The 18,353-nt window shown below is 44.8% G+C and overlaps 1 protein-coding gene across 7 annotated transcripts in view; it reads left to right on the top strand.

The window, feature by feature from the left end:
* Positions 1-18,353, top strand: part of cntln (centlein, centrosomal protein) — an 89,824-nt gene that overhangs the window by 68,864 nt on the left and 2,607 nt on the right. For all 7 annotated transcript variants that reach the window (XR_002167307.1, XR_002167306.1, XR_002167305.1 and 4 more), the window contains 2 exons: positions 3,640-3,837; positions 10,345-10,419. Coding sequence is in view for 3 of the 7 variants with exons in the window: in XM_019862427.1 (XP_019717986.1) it covers positions 3,640-3,837; positions 10,345-10,419 (273 nt within the window). In the remaining 4 variants the exon portion in view is untranslated. The remainder of the gene's footprint in view (positions 1-3,639; positions 3,838-10,344; positions 10,420-18,353) is intronic.

Below are 18,353 nucleotides of genomic sequence, written 5' to 3'. Positions count from 1 at the left end.
CTCAAAACACCCCCTGTTCAATTGTTGGTTGAGGACGCTGACCTCAGAATTCCCAAAATTGCATCATGGCAGGTGATCAACCATCAATGTGTGCCAAACTGAAAGGACCGGCGCCATGGAGCCTGAACCTTTTTCTCCTGCGATCAATGTGTACAGTTTGTCTCTGTCACCCAGTAGACCACAATTCAAATCCAGATTGTGCGGGGGTGGTAAACTTGTGGGACCGTCCATGGTTGGAAGGACACAAATCAAAGCGTGTGGCTCTCTTGCTGTTTTAGAGGTAAGACCATCCATGACACGCCCAGCTTAAGTGAAAGAGTTTCATGACCGTACCCCAACCTGGAGTGGAGGAAAAAAATGAATTCCTCAATTATTTGGGGAGTGGTTTGGTGGTACTGTGGGGTTGTCTTCACAAATGTCCATTGATTTTACTTTTTTTTTTCCATTAGTATGCCCCCCCCAACCCATTCCATTACTAGGAACTTTCTACAAGACATATGCTAAGAACACGCAGGCATGAGATCTATTGCACATATCTCCCACAAACAAAAGCTGCATTATCTTAATTCACGCAAGCAAAGATGTACAGTATTGATATACAGTCGATGCCTCCATTTTCCCATAACCTGAGGCGGGGTGGGGCCATGGTGGTGGTGGTGGTGGTGGTGGTGGTGTTGTTGTTGTGTCGAGGATTCACATCATTGTTTGTCTGCCCCTGGCTCCTGTGATCCTCTATAAGAACAGCCAGCCCTTTGATTGGGCTGCCTAATGTCCGGAGGAGATTTACTCTTGTCGTGTATTGATCACGACTGGAGGGGCTGTGCATGTGTGTGTGTGTATATATGTGTGTTGTCTCACTCTCTTTGTGAGCCTGTTGTTGCTCAATCTCAATGTGTGGTTTTTTTTTTTTTTTTTTTTTTGTATTATTATCATTATTATCGGCCAGCAGACCCTTTTGGCCCCTGCACACGCCTCAGGCTGTCAAAACTGCTAAAAAGTCCCCTCTACACAGTGGCCAAGTGCACAATAAGTTTCACATTATTGTCCTTCTTATAGAGTACAAGTAGAATTGGCTTTACGTCAATAAAAGCTGTCAAAACTCTAGTTTGCCATGCTAATGCTCTTTCTAGAATGCACTTTTTAAAAGCCAAATGAATATGTTTCAATTTCTTCTCCGAGTTGCCTTGTTTTGCTCATGAACAGCATTTTGTGCCCTTGTGTGTGTGCGCACGCGCATGCGTATGTACTGTATGTGTGTGAGAAAAGGTTCCGAAGGAGCTAGTTATTATTGAAGATGTCTTTTTAGCTGCCCATTTGATCCCCATTGCTATGCCTTAATCCTCGCCTCGTCTAAATTGGCCCTCTGGCTATAGCAATCGTGCCGCTAGCCCGGGTAAGAGTCCTCAACAAATAGGCAGACTGAAGTACGCACTACACACACATACAACACCTACTGTGTGCGTGTGTGTATTCAGTCGTTCCTCCCACAGCTCAGAACAGCTGATGAATTCCCTTCCTAATCTCCTTTCCGGATTATTCCACATGCTGGGTTTAGGTCAATTAAATGCAACCCTCGACTAGTGACAGTGAATATCTATTAGGCCGTAAATACAAGAACAGGATCTGTGGCTGTTAGGTAATAAGCTACGTATTCCTTAAGGGTAAACGCGCGCTTTTATCACCAAAACCAGCTCGTGCAGCAGTCGTTTATCAGATCAAATGGATGACGGTTATGAGTCGTATTCTGCTTGCTTCGGAAGGTCGACCACAGTCTCTTCTGGGATTCTGGTTGACCTCTCGTTTGAATAGTCAGAGTCATCTGCACTTTAGGAAAAGTGTCGCCATTCATTGTACAGGCCATTTCTTTGCAATTTACATTCATGGCTGTCAAGTGGGGCTGAATTAAGACAATCAAGTTCAAATCGGCATCGCACTGTAATAGAATGCAATTTTCAAATCCCAAAGGCAGCAATTAAGAAAAAAAAACAGGGAGAGGGAGCGAGAGAGATCTGAATATATATGATTTTTTTTTTTCCCCCCCCTTGGGTGGCAGCCATTTTGCCACTTGCTGTTGACTGAAAATGACATCACAGATGCTCAGGTAACAACCAATCACGGCTCAGCTCGTGAATGTCACATGACCAAACTCGGAAAACAGGTGAGCCGTGATTGGTTGTTACCTGAGCTGAGCAAATGTGATGTCGTTTTCAGTCGACAGCAAGTGGCAAAATGGCCGCCATGAAAACAGGTATTTTTCTGCTTAATTCATATTCCACAAATGCAATATTAATCAGAATACCGTGTTTAGACTAGTGAGGCAGAAACACATTGTAAATACATTTTTTGAGTTGACTTTACCTTTAAACCTGCAATGTCTTGAAACATTGAACTGTTGTTACATTTTTAATTTGAGAAAAAAAAGTTGCTCTTTTTCAACATTTTAACTTGATTATTTAAGTGTATGTTGGGTCAATAAAAAAAATCTTATTTCAAATGCTCCCCAGGCCATACTTTGGATGGCTTTGCCCTACGCTGTTTTTCCTTTTATCTTGTATGGTAGCAAACGTGACATAATGGAGTACAATTTACTTGGTTTTTTTTTTGTTTGTTTGTTTGTTTTGTTTCATTCGTATGCTGTTTGTTTATGGACATCTACATTTAATCGCATCACAACTCTGTAGTTGTTGTCCTTATATATTTATTCCTGCAAACAAACAAAGCCTAACTGCACCGCAGCTTTATTAACGCCACCGGTGTACAACTACGAGAGCAATAGATGTTGCCACGCTTGAAAAATCTTCATCAAGCTTTACGCTTGTACGTTTTTTTTGTTTGTTTTTTTTTCCCCGTCCCTTGCTCCAAAAGCAAGTTGTACACTTCTTTTTGTTTATTTGTTTGTGTGCAATGAGAGCGGAAGCCATCCCTAGCTCCCCTTGTCCGACCATCTATTCCAAGGTCAGCTTTTCGGCAGGCTTGCAAGGGAATGATACGGAAGATTATTGCCTCGATCAATAAGCTGAAAATGAAGCAAAGGGGAGTTTGCTTTATTGACTTGCTCGTGTACAGTGGCAGTTTTAACATTTAATTGTCTCTCCGTATTTAGCGTACACGCTCCCATTTAGCGCCCCGGCAGCCGCGCCATCCCGGGCCTTTGCTCGCCTCGCTTTGCCATCCACCCGGGCACCATTTTCGAGCGGCCCCTTGCAAGCTTAATTATTAACCGTGTTATGCTACCCTGTTGTGCCACGAGACCTTCAGAAAGCAAATAAATAAATGAATGGCTGTAGCTTTCACGAGCCCCCCTCTGCCTGTTCTGCCTCTGATGAATGATTCCCTGTCTGTGGAGATTTTAGCCAAAACTCGAGGTGCATTCCATATCAAAGCGTCGTTGCCGCGGCTTCTCGATCGACGGGGCAACACACCCTCAGGACCGTATTCCTTCAAGGGAGTGCGCCGCAAAAACCGGAGAGAATCTGAGTGTGTCAAACTCAATATTCCTCCATAATGTACTAAGCCGCTCTGGCGCATGCTTGATCAATTTCATTTATTCATCGGCCGGGGCAGGGCCGTCCCTCACACTTCTTCTCGGTCTCCGTTTCGTCATGTTCTTCTCACTTGTATTCCTCCTCCCCCCTGCAGGCTCTGGCCAGCGAAATGCTGTTAGACGTGCACGAGGTCAAGCAGCAGCTGATGAAGAGGAGGAGGTTGAGGCGGACCGACGCTGTTGCGGCAAAGGGCGGCCCGTCAGCTAAATCCATGATCAAAGCCAAGTCCATCGCCGCCTCCATCCTCAACATGTCCGAGAACGATCTGGCCAACATCATGGACTCGGAGCAGGTGAGGCCGAGGGACGATGGGGCGTTCGTTTAACACGAGGGTGTGGATAAACTTTTTCTTCGTGTACATAAAAATTGAAGGAGGCAAGGTTCACATCTTACAAGTATAATTCTACCTGTGCTGAAAGCAGTGGAAGAAATACGTTGAAATGTTATTTGTCTTTTTATGTAGTTAAAAAAAAATTGGTCGTTTTTTGGGATTTTGGGGGTAAGCAGTGTCCCTGGATCCCTCAGCCGGTACTGAGCAGCAACAGTATCACATTGTCGCATTCAAAACCGAAATAAGCACAATCGATGCAGACAGTGAGGTGGAGCAAATGATCGCTCATTATGAATTTGTTTCTTTGCGTTTTGCAAACCTAGAAAATCTCTAAACGTTATCAAACCTACAAACGATACAAACTGGGGTGGACGTATTCTTTTTCAATGGTTCCAATGACTCAACAAGATAAAATACAATAAATCTTTATTCATACAGCTATCTGCTCAAGTAGATTTTTTTGGGGGGGGGGGATAGAATCGAGGAAATTATCCCTGTGAAAATTATCTCTCTACATGTCTCGTTTCACCATCTATGATGACATATATGTCGCTTAAGGCATTGTAAATCAATCGATGCTAACAGTTAGCATCTCAATGGCATTTTTTATTTGTTAGCATTAAGCTAGCGGCGCTATTGTTTGAGGCAACATACTTTTCTTGTCTTCAATACAAAATGTGTAATTTTTTTTATTTGTGTTTAGTTTGATATTAAATCAAGTGACATGAAGCCTCTTTTTTTGATGAAATGTTCATTATTTGCCAAGCTGCTGCTTTTTGTCGCACGAGTTGAATTGCATTTATTGACTCCACACAGCTCTCATATCTCAAGTCATAGCCCAAAAAATATATAAAAAAAATCGTCCGGATGACGATTTCTCAAAAAACTCTTCAGTCAGGTCACTCTTATCCGAAGTCTTGGTACACACATGAGGATCATTCAAATCATGCAAGGTTGTTTATCTTGTATCAAATTCTATACTTGAAGATAACAAATCAAGCATTTAACAGCTTCGGTAAGTCCTGTGTGTGGTGTACTCGGATAATCTCAACACAAAACCAACACCACATCCTCCCACAAAGATTCTAACCGTCTGGGGAACCAACTTTTATTAAATAAAGTAAAAACGACATGAGGTAGGAGATGTTTGTAGTTATTTACGTGCATTTCCTTGTTCCTTCGTCAGGGCGCTGATTTGATTGGCTGCACTCGGAGAAACAAGCCTGTTTGGCTTTCCTCGTGCACATCAAGTCTTTTGTTGGTAAATGTGGAAGATGTTTAAGATTTAAAATTGTCAGCACACCTCAGGCCGCAGGATAATCTTTCAGATTCATTTTTTAGAATACTCGGAAAACCACTTTTCATCTGATTGTCATTTTTGTTCGGGAAGAGGAAAAATTGGGATGAAAACGTCCAGATTCACACGGGCCATCTCACTTGTTAATTTTAGTATCTGCTCTGCACCGTTTAAAACAAAATACAAAAAAAGTCTGGTTGGCCGTAGTTTGGACGCCACCGGTGTGGACAAGTCTTGAATGATGCCCACCACACAATGCGCATACCTGTAACTCATCACGCCGTTACACTTTGAAACAAGTTCACGTAAGATTTGGCTGAGTAAAGATGGAGCGATCTACTTGTTGCTTTTGGGCATCATCTTTGTCGACGGAGACTAAATGAACGCAGTAACCTCAGCCTATCCTCTGGGAGTCCAAACAGTCGATTGGCGTCGGTGTGGAAATAAGTTCTGAGTTCATTTCTGTTGTTTAGCCTCGCTGCGGTTCTTTGCTCATGATCAACCTCGTGTTATTGATGGATAAGCAGACGTGGGCAAGGCTGAACACAAAGCAAACTTTTATCAAGACCATCCATCTATTTTCTGTAGCGCTCGTCCTTATTAGGCTCGTGGATGAGCCGGGGCCCTATCCCAGCTGACTTGGTGTGAGAGGCGCGCTAGCGCCGAGATTCGAACCGTGACGCTCACAACTGCCCGGCCGTAACATTTTATTTGCAAATATTCATGAAAATTGGATTGACCACCTTTCGTCAAGAGACCATTTAGCGTCAAATTCTTTCGACCCTTTCGGTGTTGGTGAGCACTTGACCTTTTACAATGTTGAAGAACATGAAAGAGGATTTTATAACTGAATTCACTTTTCCTGAACCACAAATGGTGAGGCAGATATGCTTCCCATTAATTTAAGTTTCAGTGAGTGGCCCCGCAGGTTTGGATTTCGAATACATTTTTTTCGTATTTAGGTTTCTTTTTCACAGTCATTTTTTTTTTAACTGTTCAAAACCGTTTCAAGGGGGGTAGTCAAGTCCAAAACATTATGTTCTGTGCCACCTGTTTTCTGAATTTGGTCATGTAACGTTCGCAAGCTGAGCCTTGAGCATCTGTGATGTAACTTAAAAACATTTTTTTAAAAACTTTTTTAGCTATCACAGGCCGGAGAACCCCCCCGCCAAATTAAAATTGACATTGTGATGAAGTTGTTTGGTGGAGAAAATTGAAAAGACTATCGCCCAAAACCAGTGCATACTTTGGGCCCGTAGAGCTTCATAAAACTGCTGGAACGCAGCGTACGGGTTGTGGTATGCATCGCGAGCAGAGAGCAAAAATAGGGCGGGATCTCACCAATCAGTGTTTGACAAACCAACATGGACTTGGGATAGTTGTTGGACTTCCCACTGTCCATGTTTCACTAGAAAGCACAAATTAAAAGCCCTTCTTTTCAATTCTTCCTCATCGCAGTCAGTTTCACTCTTTCCCGGGCTGCCCAACTCTTCCTACCACCGTAGATCTCGCCCGACAGCGTCATCAATTACCAAATCCTCGTTGCAATCAAGCTCAAGTCCCATGAGATGTTGTCGTCCTCTCCTTCTACCGGGAGATGAGTGTTTGCTCGCCCTGCGCTTACTCACACTTGAAACCAATTTCATTCCCTTGCAGCTCAGCTCCACCGCGGAGATGCGAGGGGAACAAAATGTCCCACTCATCACCGCTGAAATCTCTCCGATCTCCTCGGCACTCGTTGCTTGACAGCTGCTCTTTTCTCGACCTTGACGTGGTCACCGGCCGGCGATGAAATCGCGGAGTAACTTCCAATTCGATGTTATCACCAACAATAGCTATAATGGACTTCGAGCGATTAAGCGTCCCTTGCGCCCTGTTTTTCATGGCAACTCCTATAATGTTCGTCAAACTTTTGACACCGTCTTCCGCCCCCATCAGGCCAAAAACCGTTGCAATTTAGCATCACCCATCCGTCTAGGGTAATTGGTTGTCCAGAAGGAGTTCAGTAAAGATGCAACCTTTGTGGGACTCACTGTCGTAATACATCCGTGTCGAAACCTCAAAATGCTCATCAGATGGGGATGTTTTGATGTCGTGCTCTGCCCACGTAGGATGGCCTGGGTGAAAAACGAACTAAAATAAAAAGGACAGTGACTCAATCCCCAAGTACAATTCAGGTGTATTTAATATTTCAACTTTACAGAATTTGTATTTGTTTTAAGAACATCGAAAGCAAATCGCGAAATCCAAAATTATATTTTTCTATCGTCGAACATAATCTGCGCATCACGTTACCGTGGCTTGCAATCACATCAGAGCACTTGCTTGTTGCCGTCTTGTGATCTCCAGTTTCTTCTCCACAAGTCAACTTCTTTGCTCTCTCAGTACGTCTTAGTTGGCCGAGCTACTTCTGCCACACTGATCTTCTCCCGGCGCCGTTTTACTCAATAAACTCGTCGAAAGTTTCTGTGATATTAATTGGCCTTCGTAGCTAATAAGAATCAAACATCGAGGCTGCCCTGTCAGGTTGAAACGCCCGTGCAAGACTCATCAGATCAATAAAAACGCACCTATATAACACGTGTGCCCTCATCTCCCACTCCTGTATCATGCCGCCCATGTGCATGTGTCCATTTCATCGTATGCAGCAAAAGTTCAGCGAGGGTCAAGCGGCTCCGGGCCTTTTCAATCGCCTGTCGAGTGGAGGAGGATGAGTACATTGTTCTGAATGGAGATCACCCCTGACACATTTTATGTTCGAAGACCACCTTCTCACACTCCCCCTCTTCTCAGTTACAATAAGCAGCAGCCACTAATTAGACACACACTGAAATTAGCCCGATCCGTGGTGTTATCGCAAAGCATCGCACCTGCGGTTCCAGGAAGCTGATAAAAGGCCAAGGGATGAACACATGCTTAATCTATTGTAAGTGTTAAACCCTGTGTGTGTGTGTGTGTGTGTGTGTGTGTGTGTGTGTGTGTGTGTGTGTGTGTGTGCGTGCGTGCGTGCGTGCGTGCGTGCGTGCGTGCGTGCGTGCGTGTGCGTACGTGCGTGTGCGTGTGTGTGTGGAGGAGAGGGAGCTTTGTTAATACATAGTGTGTCACGCAGTTGCTTCCGCATCTTCAACCCTACACTCTGAAAATGAGTTCCGACTGACAGCAACAGTGTTGTATAGCAGCGTGACTTTTGTGACCCCATCAAAATCATCATAAAGTGGACAAAATGCATAATGTATGAAACTGACGGATTTATTTTGATTTTGAAAATTATTTTTCTTATTATTTTGCTAATGTTAAGACTTTCCATCCATCCATCCATTCTCTGCCGCTTATCCTGGGTTGGGTTGCTGGGTCAGCATGTTTAGCAGGAAAGCCCAAACTATCTTCTCCCCAGCCAATTCTTCCAAATCTGCCTGGGGGTCCCAAGGCGTCCCGGGAGGCCAGCCGGGAGACAGTCTCGCCAGCGTGTCCTGGGTTGTCTCCGGGGAGTTCCTACCGGCGGGACATACCCGGAACACCTCACCAGGAGCCATCCTACCCAGTTGCCCAAGCCACCTCATCTGGCTCCTCTTGACGTGGAGGAGCAGCGGCTCAAGTCTGAGCCGCTCCTAGATGACCAAATTTCTCACCTTATCTCTGAGGAAAAGTCCGAAGATCTTGCGAAGGAAACTGATTTCGGCCGCTTGTATCCCGGATCTCGTTCTTTCGGTCACAAACCACAACACGTGACCATAGGTGAGGTTAGGAACGTAGATCGGCCAGTAAATCAAGACTGGTAGGGCAAACTCCCATGCACCCTCGAGGACTCTGCCAAATGTGTAGAGCTGGTCCACTGTTTCACGGCCGAGATGAAAACCACCCTGCTCCTCCTGAATCTGAGACTCGACTTCATGACGGACACTCCTCTCCAGTACCCCTGAATACCTCTGTCATTAGAACCCACCCGACGGTCATCTTTCTTGAAAAGAGTGACCCCCGTCTCGGTCTGTTTCATATTTTAAATTTAATAAAATACAACTTTTTAAAAATGTAATGTGCCAACTGCCCGTCACTTGTAATCAGCTCTTCTTTTTTCTTATTTGAGAGAGTTGAGCAAAGGATCCACCTCATTGACGTTAATTGACTCCAATTAACTTCCCCGCACCCCTCCTTCTCGGAGAGTAGAAAGGGGAAGGGTGAGCAGTTACGTGAGGAGGGGGAGGGATTGAGGTCAGATGAAAGAGACACAGTTAGTTACTTACATAGCTTTACTTTTGACTAATGTGCAATTTCCTGGGGGGGGGGGGGGGGGGCATGGTGCCAGCCTCTACCAGTTAGCCCGAATACAACATGAGTCACCCATGGGTCTGTTCTAAAAAAAAATCGCTCACCAGTGTCACTATAACTTGCTCTGAAGAATAAAAACAGAAGAAGATAACTTTTTTTAACTTAACGTTTCTTAATGTACCAATATTTTGTTTTGTTTAAAAATAAAATTGATTTTAAAAAATCCTGAAGATTAAAAAAATATATTCTATTATTGTTTTTTCTTTAATTCTAATTATATTGGCAGTAATTTTCATACCATGACACTGTGAAATTTTTATTATCATGCCATCAGAATCAGCCCATGCTCGCGAACGCAACAAAATCATAAAGTGGCCAAAATAATGTATGCAACCGACTGAATTCCTGTCAAATTATTAACTCATTCAGTTTAACATCCTCTTACAGTGAGTACTATATAAGCTTTCGGTGCCTGGAGCAGACAGTACACATAAAGTTTGTATGCACATGTCGGCTCTGGCTTTCCAGGACTTGGGAGTGTTTGGTCAGCCACACACAACCGCGCGCTTTCTCTTCTGCTCGGCCATGTCGCGCTGAGACAGTACCGGGCTTGTCCACTTCATTTCAAACGGTAACCCCTGGTCCAAAGCCAGGAGGCAGAGCGGTTTGGTGCAGTCACTCTTCACTGTGTTCATTCGTCGCTACAAGGCTACCGTTCTATCGGTTCGTTTTACATGAGAAGCATGTAAACATTCTCTGGCGTCCGCCAAATCTCCGGGGAAAGTCCTCAAGGTCCAGACCTCGGTACTCTCGGACCGGCCAGTGTTTGGATGAATAGTGGCCCGTTCTCTCTGGAGAAATCAAGGTTGATTTTGGTCTCTGCTGTTTCTGTCTCCATCTTTCAGGGGACAGAGAGTCTTTCAGGGCTTCCCAAAGATCAGGAATGGCTGGACCAGCTAAACCACATCCTCCAGCAGAAGGTTCGTATGCATTGATAACCCCCCACCCCCTCCCAAAAAAAAAGTGAGTGCCAAAGATATTTTCATGCTTTCTGGGTAATTTTGGGCTTCTGAGTCGGAATATCACATAATTTTGTTTAAATTGGCTATAGTTTGGAGATATCGATATTTTTGACAATTGATCATTCACGTTTTTTGTCAGTTGACAAAATGTACTTATTAAAAAGTGTGCTTTGACGTCACCTGTTTTGGCGTGTTTCACAGCTAATATTGACAAAATTCGTGAACGTGTGCTTTATTTTCACATGAAATATGATTTGCATTGCAAAGGCTCTCTATGAGAACGATTGCCATCTTTCATGCCATCGCATCAAAAATGAAAGAACACTGTATGGACACGCTTGATAAGACAGCTACGGCCTCATCAGCGTTGTAGCTCGAAGAGAATACCAATGTCATAACTGGCACCTTTTTTTTTTCAACAAAAATATGGAATAGCTCAGAAACGAGAGCCAATGCAGACAATGTCATTTTCAAATTCAGCAATATCAAATTACCCCAAAAACTGTTGACATCTTCTTGGCGCCAAAATGTGCGTTGACCAGTGTAATCATATAAAGTTGACATTTTGATAATCCAATCAATCAATACAAACTGCCCTGTCGTTAGCAATTAATGGCATCGATTTTTTATTTTTTATTTTTTTTACAAATTGCTTTTAGTTATCGTTCACAAAGTTTGAGTTTCAGCATTTTTACACAGTGTCTTTCTTGCATTTGTTTTGTTGTTTGGGAATTGTCCTCCCTGATGTGCAAATCTTGTCTTAGTGGTTTCTCAGACTTCATGCTTCCGTTCCTTGACGCCAATGTACTACTTTTCCAATTTGGCATGATCTTGCTTCATCTTTGGGTGTTTCAGAAAGAGCTTTAAAAAACCAGAACAGGTGAGCTTTTCAGAAAAGAGCTGCAGATCGCTTCCACAGCAAAAATGACTGAATAGTAAACAACAGCGAACATAATGTGGCCTGTCAACTTGTTTTGACTTCCATCTCCAATGCCGAACATGGCCAAAAAGTATGGTGGCCCTGAAGAGTCAAAAAGTCTCAATATTGGCTATGTGGACCCGGAGGGTGCTGCAGGTCCGTGTGTTCCAGGATGGACTAGTTGATTCGTTCGAGAGGTCTCTGGCACACCCACACTCGGCCTCCCTGTGAGGGGTTACAGCGCCACCCCTTGCTTTGGCATGCATATGACACTTGCCCCTTTTTCACAAAATAAAAGAACAAAAACAACAAGACAAAACAATTTCACAATATCCAATGTACTTTTGTGTGAACTTGGACGTGAGATGCAGAGCTGTATCTTCCTTGAAAAAAAAAAAACAAACAAACAAAAAAAGAAAGAAACTCCGGCCACTCATCTGCGAGCGCTCTGCAGGAGCTTTACTGGAGCGCTGTCAACGTCCGCTCGCTGTGATATGTGTGTGATTGAGTGTTGCTTTGCGCGCGTGTGTGTGTGTGTCTGTGTGTGCGCGCCCGTCTCTTCTGTGTTCTTGTCAGAGGCTGCCGCAGGCACTCATGCGTCGCCTCCGCACCACGACACACACCAGGCACTGTTCTCTTGTTCCCCAGATCTTCCTCTGACCTTTCCACCTTCCTCTCCCACACTAACACACACACACACACACTAACACACACTTGACACTCTACTTGAATCCATGTTTTTCCCTTCTAGCTGGACAGCTTTCAGTCCCTGTTCTCTGTCTATCTCTGCCATCCTGCCCTGTCCCACATTTTTCTCTCTCTCTCTTTCTCTCTCTGGCTCAGACCCCGAGGCAGCTTGTTAGTGGGGAACTAAATATTGATTTGGTGGGCCTGTCGATGCCGGGAGAATGAGCTAGTGTTCACTGGAGACCTCGGCACCGGCAGCCTGCTATCGACGTTTTCCGTGGGCAGAACAGGGGTGATGGGGGGGGGGTGGAGAAGAGAGGAGGAGGAAGAGAGGAGCGGAGTATGACAAGCCTGAGACTTGCCCCTGGGTCCCTTTGGGGACTGCCGGGACCGTTGCAGTCAACCCCCTCCTCACCGCTTACTCCAGCAGACTTTTTCCATCTTCTTTCAAGTCCATCTTGTTCTTTTTTTTTTTTCTTATTTATTTATTTGGAGAATTTTCCACTCTCTTCTCGAGCTGGGTTGTTCCACTCATCTTGTTTTTTTTTTTTGTCTTGGAGAAGAGCATTTTGTTTTTTCTTGCTTTCTCAGGGTTCAGGACTAGCGCATTGGCCGGTTTGTGTTTTTTCAGGGGAAGCTAGCCTCTGTTGTTTGCTGAAAAATTCACCTATTCGCTGCGTTAACAGAGTTACTTTGGTGGCATCTTGGTGCCGAGGTACTCCTGTAGTGAGTTGAGGAGCTTCATGGAGACAATAGCAGTTTTTGGTGATCCTCTTGTGGCATCTCTGATAACTCAGATCTCAGCCAGAGAGAAACCCTTTTTGGGGTTTCGCAGGCGATCAGACAGGAACAATCACAATTTCTACACCCAAACTACATGATCATCACTAAGGGAGAGTAATGGCTGTCATTTTGCCCCTACCAAAGTAAAGCAAGCAACGGTAAGGACCTGCTTGTACAACACAAGTCAAAAAAAAAAAAAAAAGCAAGCTGTCGTCTTCCCCTCCCTGTCATTGCTTAAGAAAAGCTCACTGAGCAGAACATCTGTGAAGTCGACTGCCCCCGCCTGTCACCCTGCCCGTGACACTAATAGCACTCTGCCAGCACTCTGCCCTAATGGTGATATCATCCCACCGCGGAGCTGCACTTCCTAAAATAAGAAGACACCAAAATAGACGGATGAGGAGAAGACGAGTGTCCTTAACCGGCTCGGCTGTCAGCGACGCGATATGAGGACGTGTCCGTCGGTGCAGCCGCCTCTTGTCACTGACAGAGTCTAATAGAGCTGCCAGTGGGACAGCACTTTATTATCTCAGTGGCCCTGCCAATAGCCGAGCCATCAGTCACTCAGTTGGCGCACAAGTGTGTGTGCGTGTCTGTGTGTGCGTGTGTGTCCCCTCCAGTGAGGGCCATTCCTCTCCATGGCTGTCATGATCAGCCACATGTCAACATAACAAGAGCGGCAAACGGCATGCGCACTTGGAATGGTGTACTGTATTCGTGGTCAAGGAGTAGCATCAAAGCCAAATGAAATATGCTTCTGCTTTAGTAATGGTACAGTTGAATTGAGAATGACCTGTATGTAATTTCCGATTCAATTCTCCAATTTGAATTGAAGTGGCAAACAGGAAGCAGAAGTCCAATTTGATTGCTCTGTTGCTTGATGTGCGGCGAAGAGTCAACAACTGTTATGTTTTCTCGATGGTCCATTTTCACGCCACTTGGTGTGTGGCAGACCTAACGCATCTTTTTGGACTATGAGAGAGGAAGCTGTAGCTTCGAATTAAAAAAAAAATAAAATAAAATGCAATCACTGTGATCAATATGCAAACTGCAAACAGAAAAGCCAGAGCTGAAATTGAACCCCCGAACCTCCGAGCGGCGGCCTTTCCTTCAATACATGAAACCCAAGCTGTTTTGTTGATGTTCAATCAAGTTTGACACTTACCGTTGAAAAGTTGATACGATTGACTCATCAGGTTAATCCCAAAGTGCTCACTTCTGATGGCGGGCTAATGGAATCAAAAGCCTACGCCGGTCAGTGGAGAGCCACCATGAGCGGCACTCTGCAGCCGGAATCGAGGGACGGCGCTGTCTAATAATCATGAGCAGGCCGGGGGGGGTGCTGTACGGCTCCACCGCAGCCCGCCATGAATAATGCCAGCGGTGAAGATGGAGTGTCCACGTGGGCCACGGGGTCCAGGCACCAGCCCAGGGAAGCATTGATTTAATTGCCTTTGGTTTATTTGTGGAGTCCTAATTATTGAATAGAGGTAGATTTTAATGGGCCAAGTCTTTATGAAGACAGGGAAATGACTGGCTTCGGCTGCCGGCCAATAATGAAAACGGAGAAACGAGTGCACCCAAACACACATGCACTCGTGGTCCCTCCAGATCATTTTTCAGACTCATTTCAGCCTCGCGCGCGCATGCACACACACATACGGGCCTCCAGCCTCATGACAGTATATTAACATTTAAAAAGTCATTGGGTCTGTTGATTTCTTTATGAGAGGACAGTGGTTTACTGGCGCCGGGCGACGCCGAGGGCCCGCTAATATTTACTCCACAATCACACCCCGGGGAGACCTCCGAGCATCACTTCTTATCAGCCTCGGAACCATAACAAGCAGGTGAACATTAGGCTGGCCGTGTAGAGACAAGCCGGACCAATCTGGAAGGGGGCTCGCTATAAAACGTCAAAGGCCGTTATGGATTGGCTACAGGGCTGACATAACTCCTTTCATTTTAAAAGCCTATTGAACTTTGAAGTGAGGGGAGTGTGTGGGGTGGGGGGGGGGGTTGCTATCGCTCACCGCTGCTAAATAATACACTTAATTTGTGTTGCCACAGCCACTTACATCATTATTCCTCTGCGCTAAACATATCAAAGATGCCGCGCCTTGGAATAAAAAAGAAACTTTTATTGTTATGATCCCGGCTGTTGAGGCAGCGCGTCGTGTTCTGTGGCTCATTATGGCTCGGTAATGACAAGGAACAGCTCTGCTCGCCCAAGGAAAGTGACTCTAATTAAGCTTCATTTAATTATTGGACTAATTAAATCTTTTTGGGTGCCTCTAAGTGTGTCTGTATGCATGCGGCGGGGACTGGAGCCCGTGGCTTTGTTATCGTGGATATGTCACAACACAAGTGGCAGAGATAAGGAGGAGTCTCTGGAGATTATGTTGTTTTGTTTTGGGGGGGTGGGGTTCCCCCCCAAACCCAGATGGAGTTATTTGGCTTGTTAGAGTGGCTTTTGATAGAAGGAGAACCATCACATGCAGAGTCTCGGTGTGTTTTTATGTGCCATTAAACACTTGGTGTTATTAGTAAATACCAGAAGCTGCAGCGATATTAAGAGATCAGATAAGAAAACCTTTATTTGTCTCATAATGGAGAAATTCCCAATTTACAGCAGTGAAATTATGAAAAGGAGAAGTAGAAGAACAAAAAGTATATAAATAAATATAAAATTATATATTTTATATATATATATATATATAGAATTTTTTTTTTTAATATCAGTGGGCGGACTAATCGGTTATTGGAATTTTATTCTGCCAAATAATCTGCAGCTCTTTAAAAATCCGTTGGGCCTGAGGAATCACATTTTTCATCTTAAAAATGAAGTGATTTGGAAAAAATAAATATTGATGTCATAGTCAGAAAAGTGAGGATAAAGTTTTACTACATGTACTTATTTGGTGGCATCCAAAAAGAATACACAACAAATAAAGCCAAAGAAAAAGCAAAACGCTTGGAGAGTTCATCCTTCAGGTGGTGACTGAGCTGAACGCCCGCATGATGCTCGGAAGTCTCGCGAGATTTGTGAAGTCTGACGTTTTGGCGGCATCGTTATCCCAATGGCGCAACTTTTTTTGGGGGACTTGTTATATTTCCCGCTGTTTTACTTGACGGTGTGCCGCGTTGATCGCTCGGCACGTTCCCGCCCCCACTCGGCCAATGAGCCGTGCCGAAGTCGTCGGCGTCTTCTCGATTGCTAAATCCTACCCAAAGGGTTGCGTCTCCTTTGTATGGATATCACCTGTCTATATTTAAACCCCGGCGGCGCCTGTATCACCTCATTTTCACACTTAATGAGCGAAGCAACCCGAAACAAAGCTCCGGTGTTTCCCAGTGTTTAATCTGGGGTGTATTTAGGTCAGATCCCTAACAAATGCACGTTGCACACCGAAAATGATGTTTCCAAACAACGTATCAAGCACAGGAGAGTTTTTTTTTTTTTTTAATTACAGCACGTGTGGGCCCAAGTGTCCAATTCCCTTTCATATCAGTCTCTTGTGGCTTAAAGGGGAGAAAGGAGGGATCGGCTCCGCTGCAGGGGTAGGTAATTACGAAGCAGAGAATAGACGCTTCTCTTACCTGAAGCCCCACTTTGCAAATGTGACATATTCATTATCGGAGATAATCAAATGCAAGATTTTTATACGGTGATGCCTTTGTGCTTGGACTTTTTTCATCTGTTTATCGCCCATGTTGTTGTTATTATTCCCCTGTTTGATACATTTGATTTTCAAACAAAAGTGAGATCAAAGATCAGCAGGAGTGTTTTTTTGTTGTTGTTTTTTGTTTGTTTTTTAAACTCCGCCCATTTCGCCTCACCTTGAATGGTGGCCTACATCAGAGTGCTTCTGAAAAGTGGGGACAATGATTTCTTTGTGCGCCTATCATGAAAAATAGGCTACTGGTTCACAAAGCTGACCATGGCCCAGCCAAATCAATTCGGGAGGAATGTGTCTACACAAATGATTATTTTACTAGTCGACTCATCTGATAATATGTAAATCGCAGCATGTTGCAGCTGCTCTGAGTTAATCATTATTAGCTTCCAGCTTGAATTCTTTCAGGTATGTGCAAATTAAAAAAAAAAAAAACGTCTTCCACTTTTATTCAACTTTGCAGCTTGTTTTAACATGCTTAAATGTGTTTAAAATGAATGAGAGAGGTACAACAATTTATTTTTCTGAACCGCTCTCACAGATTTTCACCTGCAGTGGGTAAATTGCATGTTGGGCTCGCTTGATCCATCCGGTTCTTGTTTTACATATTCAGCAGCCTGACACAGTCTCCCAAATTGAGCCCTTGAAAATAATTGTGCTAACCTGTTCCGAGGGAGAAGACGGAGTTGCCATGTATCACGCCAAGAGCAGACAATGGCCACTGGAGTGCCGCAAACTCCTCCGCCCCGAGGTGCGCCCCGGGCTACGGAATAGCAATGTCATTTAATTGGCTCATGAAAACACCTTTTGCTTGCTGAGCCGCTGTCCTTGTCCTCTCTGCCTGGCACACGCACTCGCGCACACACACAAGGCAGCGTTGTCAGTGTCAGTGGCTTCCCATGTCAGTTCACTTCTAAAACATGTTCATGGAATCACAGCGAGACAAAAGGTCTGCTCTGCGGGGCCTGTTGAATAGTAATGGGCGTGAGTTATCATGGCTTAATGCTGCTGTAGCAATTTGCCTGTTGCCAAGGGGGACAGGCCCTTCTTGCCCAAAAAAAAAAAAAGCTCGTTGGGCCTTCTTAGCTCCCCTTTTTGACACTCTGCGCCGGCTCCCGCGCTCCGCCGAAGGGGACAGGGGGCGGCCCGGCTAAATCAAGTGTAGCATAACATTAGCGGCTGGCTGCTAACACCTTTGCCTTAAGCGGCCCAGGGGATGCAGGAGAGCAGGTGCAGACCCCTGCGCACCTCCAAACCAGACTGCAGGCTATCAATTGTGCGCGGGGATGCAACACACAGAGAGTTGCACAGGCCAACGCACCATCCGAAGTGAAAACTCTTCCATTTCATAACAAAACTCCTCTTTAACGCAGTGGTGCCTTGACTTACAATTATAAGTAATCTGTTCCAAGCCCTCTAAAACACCAAATGATGAGCAGTTAATTGAAGCGATTATTTGTCGATGAATCATTGGAGCTCTCAATTAACATCTGGACATATAAAGAAGATTCTTTATGACGGCAGCAATTAAATGACGGCAGATTATTGATTTGGTTTCCCTGTAGCATCTCATTTTCCCCAGAGTGACTCACATGCAACTGTAAGACTTGATCTCGATCACCAGTTATTGTTTATAACCCAGATTTCCACGTCGGTCGTGCTCATCTCCCCTTCACCTCGAAGTCCCGCCAAGGCCTCGGCGTGTCACGGCCGCCTCGCTTCTACTTTGTGTTGTTTGTGCCCAGTTAGTGTCTTGCGAGTGCAATTAGCTGATGAGGACTCGGCGCATCCTTGTGTGGGTGTCTCTTTGCGGGACCTCCAGAGCG

Source organism: Hippocampus comes, unplaced genomic scaffold (genome assembly GCF_001891065.2).
Source record: "Hippocampus comes isolate QL1 unplaced genomic scaffold, H_comes_QL1_v1.1 scaffold7, whole genome shotgun sequence".
Taxonomy (NCBI): domain Eukaryota; kingdom Metazoa; phylum Chordata; class Actinopteri; order Syngnathiformes; family Syngnathidae; genus Hippocampus; species Hippocampus comes.
This window is presented reverse-complemented; position numbering and strand designations above follow the sequence as displayed.